This window comes from Ptychodera flava, chromosome 3 (genome assembly GCF_041260155.1).
Source record: "Ptychodera flava strain L36383 chromosome 3, AS_Pfla_20210202, whole genome shotgun sequence".
Classification (NCBI taxonomy): domain Eukaryota; kingdom Metazoa; phylum Hemichordata; class Enteropneusta; family Ptychoderidae; genus Ptychodera; species Ptychodera flava.
The window spans coordinates 37,752,587-37,765,282 of record NC_091930.1 but is presented as its reverse complement, the minus strand read 5'-3'; the positions used below and the strand labels follow the sequence as shown (position 1 = coordinate 37,765,282).

Genomic DNA, 12,696 nt, shown 5'->3' with positions numbered 1-12,696 from the left:
CATAGCATGCTTGCTTCGAGTGACCAGGTCACTTTTATTTGAAAAAGGATAAAACCATTCCAGCATTAATGTTAAATAAAACAAATCTACCTAACTGTGAGCAAACGAACAAAATTTAAAAAGCAACTTGTCTGAAATAAACAGTCTTCGCTGGAAAGGTTTGAAAGAAAATTATCGATAAATCATATCATCACGTGAATGCGTTCCAGAAGTATTCTTCTCAATCAAGTGTTACAAGGTTTGAAAACTTCGTGATAAAATCATCAGCTTTGTTCATTATCTTATACTGCACAAGACTGGCTCCCAGTCGCTTGGCTTATGTCGTCAGAGCAGTTACTGTCAGGCCGAACAAGGCCTTCACTCAGCGATCTAAGTACCGGCATACCATTTAGAAGTGTTGTGAAAAGAATCAGTCCAACAACAACCTTTGAAGCCTTACGAGTAGAGTTTTGGCTATAGGAGATATAGACTAAAAAGCGAGGCAGCTCATATGGTCTCAAATCTTCAGTAAATTTACTGAAGATTGGAGACCGCTTGAACTGCCTCGCTTTTAACTCTATCATTTAGGCCTGACACAGTGGCTTTCTGCTGAAGTTCAGTCCTTCAATATATTTTGTTTTTATATTACCATGCCCACCGACTTGGAGCAAGTCCAATACAGCAAGTGAAATACAATATGTTCACATCATTGTTGGCATCTGGATGTGAGGTGCGGCCCTCATATTTTGTTATCGCGTGTAAGTACACTCACAAAAAGGGGTGATTTGTTTGAAAAATATAATGCAAAGTACATCGCTTACGGCTACGTTCCTGTCATCCACACCTTCAACGTTATCCAAGCAAAATCAGGTGCCGCCAACTAAGCTGTTCGTGCAAAAAGGTGTTCGTGCGCAATTTTTCAGCGGGCGAGCAAATTCCAAAACTAATCAGCGGGCGGGGAGAAAAATCGGTATTTAGTGTGGGCGGCGACTGAAGAAATTCTATTTTTCCATTGGCGGGGAGAAAATGTTTTACAGTGCGGGTAACGGAAAATACGGAGAGGGAGGGGAAAATCGTGCTTGATAGAACTTGTGGTGAGATATAAGCGCCTAGAGGGGCGCAATGTTCTAAGGTATAGTACTAGCTGCTTTCAAGGTTTTGCGCTGTCTTTGATTGCCTAGAGGACATTAAGTGGGCAATGGGGAATGTCAGTAGTGGGGAGAGGGCAGTGGGGAGCTTGAATTGTTGTGGGGAGTGGGGAGCGGGCAGACCATAGATACTGGAGGGCAGTGGGTGTCAAAATTCAGTGGGAGGGCATTTCCGTGTATGCAAGTGGGATGGCAGTTACGAACAGCTCTAATTTCCCCTCCAAATTTGGTCAAGGTGAAAAAAAATAAAATCGGTATATCAGCCTTCAAAACATGTTTTGTGATGATTTTGCGAAACTGATGAAATCTACCAGTTGGCGGCACCTGAAAATGCTGGTTTGCACATATTGAATCGTAGTGATATCATGTCGAGGAATTTGAATCTGTGCTCTCGAGCTACTATTAACTTTTCACAAGGAGGCAACCTATCTGCACTGGACTTGTAACTTGACAGCGCACGACAGGGAGTTTCCTCTCTCGTTGCTTCACCACCGTTTCGTGTCCCTCTGTTCACAAGACGAGCTACAATGATATGTCAGCGAATGAGATATAAAGGTATCCAAAAAGTATATGACTCCGAAAACACTGAAAACGTGAGTGTACTTCGGTTCATGTAGAGAGGACGAGTGCACACCTTACAACACGACTTCGTCGGTTAATATTTAGCATGTATTTCCACAGGGTACAGCAGTAAGTCCCCTCGGATGGGGGAGGGAGGGGAAGGATGGATATTTTGTGCAAACGGTTTACTTTATTTGATTTTATTAATTTTGACTGTGGTATTTCAAATAAAGATTTCTACTCCAAAACCTCTGACTGTTTTCTTTATTACTACTAGTAATTTTATTTATTTTGACAATGGTATTTCAAATAAAGATTTGGCGAAATGATACGTCGTTCAATAGTTCTTCCACGGTACGTCTAATTTTACTCAGTTTTGTCGGTAACTGTCCCTGCCTGGCTGAGTGAAAGACCTATGGAATGTTGTGGATGTTTGTAACCATAGAAGACAAAGATAAGTCACGCCTACGGGGATGGATAGGTATTACGACCTTTATGCTACTCTAATATTATTTTATCTTGCCAAATGACTCAAAACCAGTCAAAGGCTGTTCAGTATGTAACATTGGCGAGATACTCGAAATCATTGAGAATAATCTTTGCAACAATTGCGCCTTGACAGACACTTTTTTCAGGGGCGTTTTTACTCTGCTGTCATACATGCATTTTGTAACCCTACTCACATCCATTACGCGTGGAAACCCACCACAGTCAAACCACTGTTAACTTACCAAAAGTGATACAAAGTAACATATGCATTTATTTCTTGATTTTTTATTTACTCTTAACAGTGCAACACATTTATTTATTTATTTATGAGGTAAATCATCTGTAAATCCGTATATTACTTCATGAGCGGTGGTGATGAGATCTTTGGTGCAGAAACTATGTCTTGTTGAAGGCAATCGTAAAATCAATCAATCAATCAATCAATCAGTCAGCCACATTTGTAACGCGTCATAACCAATGTCAAGAATGTAAGATAGAGACGCGGTTGAGTCAGTGTAAATCATATGCCACATGATGGTAAAGCTGTTCACATTGGATGCTTGTCGTACGTCACATGTTAAGCCAACACAAATTTGGGTAGACAGAGGTAAAAAAAATCGATATCTGTTCCTCCGAATGCTTTCGATCTGCACTTAGATACGCGCAACTTATTTTTCAACTGCTTAGGGCATGGCATAGTCAAATCTTAAAAATATAATGCACTCCCATGCCATTGCTATCGTGTGATCGAAGCTATATAATACTTATATGTGGTCAAGGAGACGGAATAAATTACACCGTGGACGTCCTGATGATTACTCTGAATATGGGACTTTGTCTACATCTCGGAAAACAATAATATCTTACAGAACCTGTTAAGTGATGTACTTCGCGCAGCAACATATATTGCCATAGCATCTCATAGCATGCACTACGTCTAATCCTAGTGGCTAGCGTCAATCCATTGATGTAAAATAATCATAACAAAACAATTTGCATATTTCAGTTATTTCAGAAATCTCTATGGCGATGCTTAAGGTTTATTGCTTTCTTCTTTGTACTTCTCAGCCTCATCGTTGGGGGCAGCACACACTGTATCAACATCTGGAGAGAGAGAGAGAGAGAGAGAGAGAGAGAGAGAGAGAGAGAGAGAGAGAGAGAGAGAGAGAGAGAGAGAGAGAGGGGGGGGAGAGAGGGAGAGGGAGAGAGAGAGAGAGAATCTCCGTAATATGCGTTACAAGGCCACGTCGATAAAAGGAGGCAAATTACTGCTTTTTTTCTCATCGTATAGCCAAATGAGGGACAATTTCTCAATACTAATAACCTTTTGATGGTACTACACGTTCTTGTTGGTTCCCTTGTTTGTAAGTCGGAAAATGAAATGCAGAAACAACTACACCGTGATAGGATTATATGTTGGAAATCATCAAACATGGATGTCCACGGACTACGTCTGCATGCAGCGAAGCCTCTACTTTCGGTTCCGAAGAGCTCTTTCCAGGAACAAAAATATTGGACAGTCACCGCGTCAGTCCGCGGTTAACTCAACGTATATGCCTTGAGCAAGAGAAAGGGCAGTGTCAAATTGGATTTGCCGTCTTCTTCAACTGTTATTTCGACATTACCCAGAATACCGATATCAGAGTGGACAGTGAAAATTGGATCGGGTTTTAGCTGACGATATTCGATGTAAAGATCATTTTGTGCGAATAAATATAGTTGTAGGACCACTTTATGTATCTCAATCTTCACTGTGACTTTCTTACTTGTTCCAAATAATTACGTCAGTCCGAATTTTGTTTTGGTAGGAGTTTGTATGGACATCATGGCCAGCCAATTCACTAGAATGGCCGACGTTACACAATATAACGTTGGTAATGTTTGGTCAATCTAATTCCCCAAGTATGTATACATGAACAAACCTGTATGTTTCACGAGTTTAGGAAGAAAGTCGTTCCAGAAAGCACACTCCTTCGCCTTCAATGCTCGTTTGTTTTCCATCTTCGGTGAGAGTTCTTTGTACGCTAATCCGGGTACTTTGAACAGTGGCCAGTCTTCCCCGGATGATTCCTCCTCAGCACTAGATAGATTTGGATTTCTTCGGAAGAAATCATATTAAGATTGAGGTACGGCATATGTATAAGGTATATTTTATGTATGTATGTATGTATGTATGTATGTATGTATGTATGTATGTATGTATGTATGTATGTATGTATGTATGTATGTATGTATGTATGTAGTATGTATGTATGTATGTATGTATGTATGTATGTATGTATGTATGTATGTATGTATGTATGTATGTATGTATGTATGTATGTATGTATGTATGTATGTATGTATGTATGTATGTATGTATGTATGTATGTATGTATGTATGTATGTATGTATGTATGTATGTATGAAGTCCTATTAGTATATAACTTACATTTTATATTCAGGTTTGCTATATCGTTTGTTATTCGGTCTCGGCTAGTTAAATAATTGCGACAAAAATTTGCACGATTATAATATTTCTGGTTGATATCGTCGACCTCTTTCATAAAGTAGTATTGGTATACATTTTACTTTAAACATATTTCATCTTACCCTGATTTAGCGAAGTTTGTCCAGTATTTCATGACCTTTAGTGACATAGCCACCTCCTCTGGGTTCATTGTGACATTCATTGGGGCTTTACCATGACTGAAGTGTGTTCCGAATACAAATGGCATATCTTCCCCGTGACCAGCTTTCATCCATGCCACCTGCCAGAGGGAGGTTGACGGCACGTGGGTCATGTGATACATGTACACGTTGAAACCAGCTTTCGAGTAAGCGCGGGCCGATTTGTCCGACGGGCACACAAACATGTAGTCGCCTTGCATTTGAGAGAATGACTCGACATAGTTAACATCGTCGGCGTCCACTTCCTCCCAGTTGACGTACATGAGCTTGATGGCGTCCTGCACGGCCGGAATGTTCTTAAACGACTCAAACAAGAAAGCAGACCACACTAGTTCGTAGACAGTCTTGTTCATAAACACCTCTGAGTCGTTCATCGCATGGGGCATGAGCATGGGTAAGAAAAGCGTGCCTTCGTCGGCGTTGGTACCGATCATGATGTTGACATCTGTCTTGGTAAATGCTCCCTGGCTGAAGATGTCGTTTGCCGCTGCTGTTATATAGTGGCCATCGATGCGAGGTGTCATAGCGTACATGACGTCCTCCATCCCGAGTCCAGTAGCATTCATCAAGTTTTTCTGTCGATTAAACATGGTTCATATGAGAAAATGCTCTCCACTAAATTTTGGGATAAGTGATTTCCCAATTGTATCTAAACGTATATGATATCTTTTCAGAGTGTTGACCTACAATTTTACAATCTACATTTAAAAGGATGTGGAATTCTCTCGATAATAAGCAATTTTGTTCACATGTCGAAATAATTCGAGAGTTAAAGCTTCCCATCGGAAAATGTTTTGCTAAGACACGTGATACATTTACCATTTCTGGGTCAAGATTTTCTTCGAAAGTCTCAGCCGGTACGGTGCGTAAACACTTGACCAATTCTTCGGTGCTGTCCCTCTCACACCCGACGACTTTGCCGACGCCGTGTGCCACCGTGGTTTGCTTTGGGTTGATTTTTTGTAGAATACCACCAATTGTAGCCGTTCCACTCTGATTATTAAAAAGTCCAGAAACTGCTCAGTATCGCTGTACAATAAGCTCGTTGTAAAATAATTACCTTGAGACAACTTAACCTTAAAGGTATACTGTCACCTGTTCCAATTTTGCCATAGTTACCATGGAAAGACAAAATCTAACCAATCACAGATTTTAATCGGTGGCCGCTTTTTAAAACAGCGCCCTCACATGGGTATTTTGAATACCAAGGAACACCCCTTTGACCATATATGGGCATATTTAGATTACAGGAGACTGTATAGCTTAAGATAGTATGCGCCTCGGGGACAGACTCTCGGACTTTCAAACTATCAAACTTATACAATTCTTTTTCTGACCCATTACTTGTGTGGGTTCATTTTAAAGTTCTTTGCGTGAGATAAATTTTTACCGACTTAGTTTTTCGAAAATCGCAAATTTAACTATTCTTCATAGAGTTAAAATAGCGATGGCGGCCATTTTGAATTTCAAATATCTGTAAATCTTGGGCATTTGTTTCACTGGTACCAAAATTTCACGGTGACCCCACATTTTTGTTTCATGACTTTCCTGAGAAAGTTTGAGCAAACGTTTAAGTCTTTCACTTTCGAGGCCCATTCGACCTTTTTTAATGAATTAGTGAACACAAATTAATTGATCACTATAACTTATAGAAGTCACGGTGAATTAACGCGCAAAACAAGACTAAGCCCAGGAAGACGGTAATTCGCCACCGTGCAGTCTATTATATCTTTAAAGGCTCCACTCAATTATCAGATTTATCTAATATAAATATTATGTACTTGATGAAATATTCAATGGAAAACAAAAGAATGACAAAACTGTTAATGGGCTATTGACACATTCGCTAATGCGAGAACCTGGGATTGAGAAGGTGTCTTTAAGGATTAAAATTTGAATTATTGCTCTTTTGTGCATCCATAAACTGCAAATTTAATTATTGAAAAAAAATATATATATATATATATATATATATATATATATATATATATATATATATATATATATATATATATTATCATATATATATATACGTGAGATAAAACCCTAAAAACAAATTCAAGACGTCAAAGTGAAAAAGTGAGAAATTGTTAAAGGCGAGAATTGTCCTTAAAGTATGGCTAAATGGCACAAAATAAACCTGAGCTTCTTCACCGGTTGCGACGCCTCTCATTGTCCTGAAGACGATGAACATTACAATTCACTAGCTCAAATATTACCTACCTGCATAATGGCCCTGTGGAACAGTCCATCACTCAGTGGCGATAGAAGCAACATATCAACACTGCAGCCTCCGGCACTCTCACCAAATACTGTCACTCTGTCTGGATCTCCACCAAAAGCTGTACACACAGAGACACGAATGAAAGAAACCAAGTCTCGGCGTGACGTACAGCGCTCTTTGTCACACACACTTAAGGGCAGTTGATAATTAAATCACGCGCGCGGCAAACGTAACTTCCGCGTCTAGGGTGTTTGGCTGTATTTCGATTACCGTGCACAAAAATCGTACTGCATGTTTTTCAAATCAATCTCACGCTCCACCTTTTGCAGTATCGCAAAATATCGCGCCGTACTGTTTGGCGTGTACCTGTAACCAGCTGGCCAGTGCGGTACCTGCGCTACACCATTCTTTTGACAAACATATGGATCAGTGCACGTTGTAAAATAACGTAAAAACCATTTTGGTACATTGCCCTATTGTCGACTTGGTTCTGAACAAAGACTGATTTTAGAGGGGGTATGCCAGCTAATGGTGGGAGAATATGCGTGATGCGTGATTTGGCCGAGTGTTTCGTCTGTTGCTTCTCCACAAAGTGACTTGTATGCTGTGGCTTTGAACCCGACTGAAAACACCGTATATTCATAGCCACGTATAGGCCTACCGATTGTAGATATGACACAGAATGAGGCTGGGTTGGATTTTCGCGCCTTTCAAACTTTCGTTTAAGAGGGGGGGGGGGTTGAGGCCAAACGCACTTAGTTTCATTTACCCTGCGCATGCTTTAATTATCTACGTCCCCTTAGAATCACGTGCAAATCACACTGCTCTTCCAATTCATGTTGCCCATTTCTAGAGTTTCCTCTTGATCTGAGTATTCTATCCATTATTTTACTTATCAATCAATTTTGAATGAATTGTATTGCTTTTTGACAATAGCTTACAAGTAATATATTGAGACATTACGCAAATAGGTATAATTTCCCGTTCTCTTTAGAAGCTCGAGCTAGGCTTTGCAGAAACTAAAACGGATACCTAGCCTTGAACAGACAGTTATCTGTCTGTTCAGACGTATGCTGTACGTAATTTTAACGGGAATAGTTTCCAGGCGACGCAAGAAGTCATTTGCATATTAACTGAAACACAAACAAGTCCAACTTTACCTTCGATGTTTTCTTTGACCCATTTCAAAGCAGCTACCTGGTCGTGTAATCCGTAGTTTCCTGGGGCATGCTCATCACCTGTCATGTAATCGAGTCAGATTATTTACAACATAAAACAAAAAAATAAATATTGTTATTGTAAATAAATATTTGAATAAACGCTGCGAAAAGGATTAACATACACTTCCTTTTTCAAAAAGTGAAAATTCAATCAACAACCTTACAATATAGGACACGGAACATCCCGCGCACAACTAAGCTTATTATCATTTATTAGTAATGTTCGAGTACTGCTAGAGTCCTTCACTCGATGTGGAGTGTTACAAATAATTTGCTCCAGCAGCGGTAAATTTGAAATTTGGATTAATACTTTCACTCTACGAACATTTATATTGACCATACATCATAAAAGTTTATTCGAAATTAAGTCGTCAACTGTAAAATGACAGAAAGACTATATACACAGATGATAGGTAGATAGATGGATGGATGGATAGATAGATCGATGGACAGATAGATCGACAGTTATATAGATCGATCGATAGATAGATTGATCGGTAGATCGACAGACAGTTTCTTTATTAGTTTGTCTGTCTGTTATCTATCTATCATAGATAGATAGACAGACAGAGAGATAGATAGATATATAGATGATAGATAGACATAGCTAGCTAGCTAGATAGATAGACAGACAGACAGATAGATAGAGAGACAGAAAAACCTATGGATGTGTGTGCACAGATCGATTGATAGATCGATAGATAGATTGATAGAGACAGACAGACAGACAGACAGACAGATAGGCAAACAGACAGACAGACAGATAATTAGATTGACTGATTGATTGATTCTGGTTAATCAGGCGCTCATCCTTCAATTGTCTTACTACTATAGGGTTATACACAAAATACGGCCTGTATGGACGAGGGCTCAGTGAGTGACGTATTGGACGAACCGAAGGCGAGTCCAATACGTCACTCACTGAGCCCGAGTCCATACAGGGCCGTATTTTGTGTATAACCCTATTATTATACACCTCCCTCCATTAATCGTCCGTACAAACTAATTCTATGGTAAATTTTGAAGGATGTGGCACGCGCGATATGAGTGATATGTGGAAATAAAATTGCTACAAACCCCTGAAAATTGCGCGTTCGCGCGTCTCCCGTATTCGGGACTCCGGCGTACTATACAAAATACGGAAAGTTATTGGACGGTCAAACTCCCATAGTTACGGCAGTAGGTGTATACTAATAGTTCATATCAAACATGATCTTGGACTTCGAACCTACCTGTTGCGAAGAACCCGAACATACCAAGGCGATAATTTATGGAAACAACGATGACATCACCGATCGCTGCCAGTGCTGTGGCGTCATACAGACCATCTTGGGTGGCAGAACCTATACTGAAGCCACCACCGTGAATCCATACCATTACTGCCAGATTGGCGGTCTGAAATGACACATCCCGAGAGAATTCATATGCGCAGCCAAAGTTATCAAATTACATGTACGTGACACGATGTACATGATCTCTTAGATGGAAACTGCTTTAATGCATATTTGTACATTTGAATCCGTATTGCATATCTTAATGAAAGCATGGAAGAGCGCTCTCTCTCTCTCTCTCTCTCTCTCTCTCTCTCCTTCTCTCTCCTTCACTCTCCCTTCTCTCTATCTCTCCTCCAGTCTCCGCTCCTCTTCTCTCTCTCCCCTCTCTCTCTCAGCTCTCTCCTCTCTCTCTCTCTCTCTCTCTCTCTCTCTCTCTGGGAGTCCCTCACAGTCCACATTAATGTACTTTGTGTCTTGTAGAACGCATTGGGTAGTGCGATATTGTCAAGTTGGAAAAAGCAACAGCCGTTTCATTTCGAGCAGCCTTTCAATGCCTTAGTCTATACAATAATCATAGACCCTCGAGGTAAACATGTTACTAAAACGCCACTCTGTGATCGTGAGACGAGCAGATTTCTGAACTTGCTGTACTTTTGTGAAGCACATTTGAGTAGTCACAAAATGTGTCGTTGGCGCATGCAGCTATATCAATCAAGGTCAAGTAGTAGCGTCTCCAATTAACGGACTTCGCCATGTTGAACAATTGAACAGACACGGCAATGTCATTGAAATGATTCGATACACCTAGCCCTAGTCGTAGGCGGTTTCACGTTGTATTACTCCGCTGGTATATTTGTCAGTTAAAACAAGTTAATAGTAGCTTTTAACGTGACATTTTAATTGAACGTCAATCAGTGTCAATTAATTGTATGGGCACGAATTGAGGTCATATATTGTACTTTGCAATAGGCGGGGTTGGGCATTATAATAACTACATGGATACAGCAAATACCTCAATAAAATACATACTTCAGACACCGGTTTAAACACATTCAGGAACAGGCAATCTTCACTGCGAGGTTCTTTGAAGGGAATAAGCGGTGTAAGCGGCTGACTGCAGGCCGAGCCACCTTTGCTTGCATCGTGCACCCCTCCCAGGGAGCTTTAGGCTGCGGCAGTCGAAACCTGAGGTCACCGACCGGCGGCTCTGGCGTAAGGTATCCCCTTGAAGACCTGGACGGTACGCTGAACGTCGACGTCCTTGTGGGAAAATTCCTCCGATTTTCCGACCAGTTTTCCCGATTTGATTTCTACGATCGGATCCTCAGCGCAACTGCAGCTGATGAGTAAGGCGGCATAAAGAATATATTTTACAGCTCGCATTGTCGATGTTTGTTCTTCAACTTGTACGGACACGTTGTGGTCCTTACGCTCAGTTGTTAAACGACAGAGTGTCGGTTTGTTCAACGCACCCTGTGAATATGAATATTCTCCAGTGACCAATCAGCGCAGTCACAACTTTGCCCCCAGACGGAAATGTAGTAAACCAATGTATTACGCAATACAGACTTCTCTACGGTCGATTAGGTCATTGAGTCGTACGTGTAAACAGCAAACATGGCGATGTGACGGTGTGCGTTCGTGTATTTATGGTCGGAGTGTTTGATTGCGCATGCACGGCTTTGAGGTCATTTCTCGCACCTGGACGCGAGGTGCGCTCTTGTTTGACACACACAACTCGTTTAGAGGACGATTCAGAATTTACTTCCAGGGGGGGGGGGGTGGAGATTTTCTATTTTCTCGGTGATTTTTTCCATGGCCCCCCCCTAGTAAATTATAGAAAAAATCTATGGCCCCCCCTCATCTTTCCTGTTTTTTTCCATGGCCCCCCCTAATATATACATGCATGCTTATACATTATAGACATATCCAGTCTAACAAGTTGCAGGAACTGTAGTGGACATTTAATCGATGATATAACAAATCATTTCAGGGTTATATGACTATAAAAAGAATGATTTGCAGGGACTGCAAGTGGCACACTTTTGGAAAGGGTAGCAAAAACATATCTGGTTGTAAATTTCTGAAGAAAAGTTAATTACTAAATATGAATACTTTTTTCGTTATGTCTCACTGATACATATGATGCACACAAAGACAAGCAAAGATGTCAGTTAGAAATGGTGAACAGAAAATCAGAGGAGCAGATAATTGGCAAAGTGATATATATCTTGAAGTTTAATGGTACATCTCATTTGCAGATATCCAGATATTTCTGGAAAGTGAGATGTACATGTACATGCACACGTTCAGCATACATTTTCATTTGATGATGCTGAATATTTGCAGACTCACGGTGAAAGTTTTAAACATTAGGAATTAAAATTGGTGAAAGCCAACTTGTTTTTAATTTTCTCTTTTTTTCTAATTTGGTTGTCATAAAACCAAGTTGCTGCCACTGAAAGCAACAATGCTGAGGAATATTTTAGAACATTTCTTGAACAAAACACCTTATCCAAAACATGAATTCACATGTTATTTCTGCTCATTCCATTCACAATCCAATGTTCATATTAAAATGCAGATAACCCTGTGTAAGTCAAAATTCACATTTTGTCAGCAGTATTTTTTCAAAATTGACAGAGCATTCATATTTCAAATTTTTTTAACAAACTTTAATTTTAAAATAGTCATGATGCGCATGTTTTCAGATGACACGAAACAATACATGTTAATTTGTTTTTTTTGCCTTTTCTGCCAGCCGCCACTGTGAAACCTTTGATTATACATATCAGAACGAATGGGACACAAAAGTATTAGCATCAATACACAATGTGTAAGCCTATCCACATTTTCCTAGCCTCATACACACTGAGATCACTTCTTGGACTACAGCAAATTTCATGTGTACACAATATTTCAACAATCCGACACCATAGCATTGGTGCAGTGCCACATGATCTTCTGGATGCACATACAGGATTATTGGAAAATGAACCCTTTTGTAAATTTTTCACCATATATTTTTGACAGTAATACATAATATTTTTATTTTCAACATTAAAACCTATTCGTTGAAAGCACCTTGAAGATGAGACGGCCATAAATTTATTTTCAAAAAGTTTATAGTA

At 40.0% G+C, this 12,696-nt stretch overlaps 1 protein-coding gene across 1 annotated transcript; it reads right to left on the bottom strand.

Moving 5' to 3' along the window:
• Positions 1 to 2,446: 2,446 nt before the first annotated feature.
• LOC139129943 (acetylcholinesterase-like) lies at positions 2,447 to 11,224 on the bottom strand. Its single transcript, XM_070695643.1, has 8 exons — positions 10,595 to 11,224; positions 9,524 to 9,686; positions 8,232 to 8,309; positions 7,071 to 7,189; positions 5,667 to 5,840; positions 4,770 to 5,422; positions 4,100 to 4,275; positions 2,447 to 3,281 (listed from the first exon to the last, which is right to left on the bottom strand). The coding sequence occupies exons 2-8, from the start codon at positions 9,666 to 9,668 to the stop codon at positions 3,211 to 3,213; spliced, it is 1,416 nt and encodes a 471-aa protein (XP_070551744.1). The 5' UTR covers positions 9,669 to 9,686; positions 10,595 to 11,224; the 3' UTR covers positions 2,447 to 3,210.
• Between the last annotated feature and the right edge of the window lie 1,472 nt (positions 11,225 to 12,696).

Bases quoted from the DNA above. Each gene is read 5' to 3' on its own strand.
- LOC139129943 (XM_070695643.1), bottom strand. From the start codon at position 9,668: ATGGTATGGATTCACGGTGGTGGCTTCAGTATAGGTTCTGCCACCCAA. The intron at 5,841-7,070 runs GTAGGTAATATT...TTTAATAATCAG, and splicing joins TCCACAGGGCCATTATGCAG to AGTGGAACGGCTACAATTGG. The intron at 4,276-4,769 runs GTAAGATGAAAT...TTTCTTCCGAAG, and splicing joins ACAAACTTCGCTAAATCAGG to AAATCCAAATCTATCTAGTG.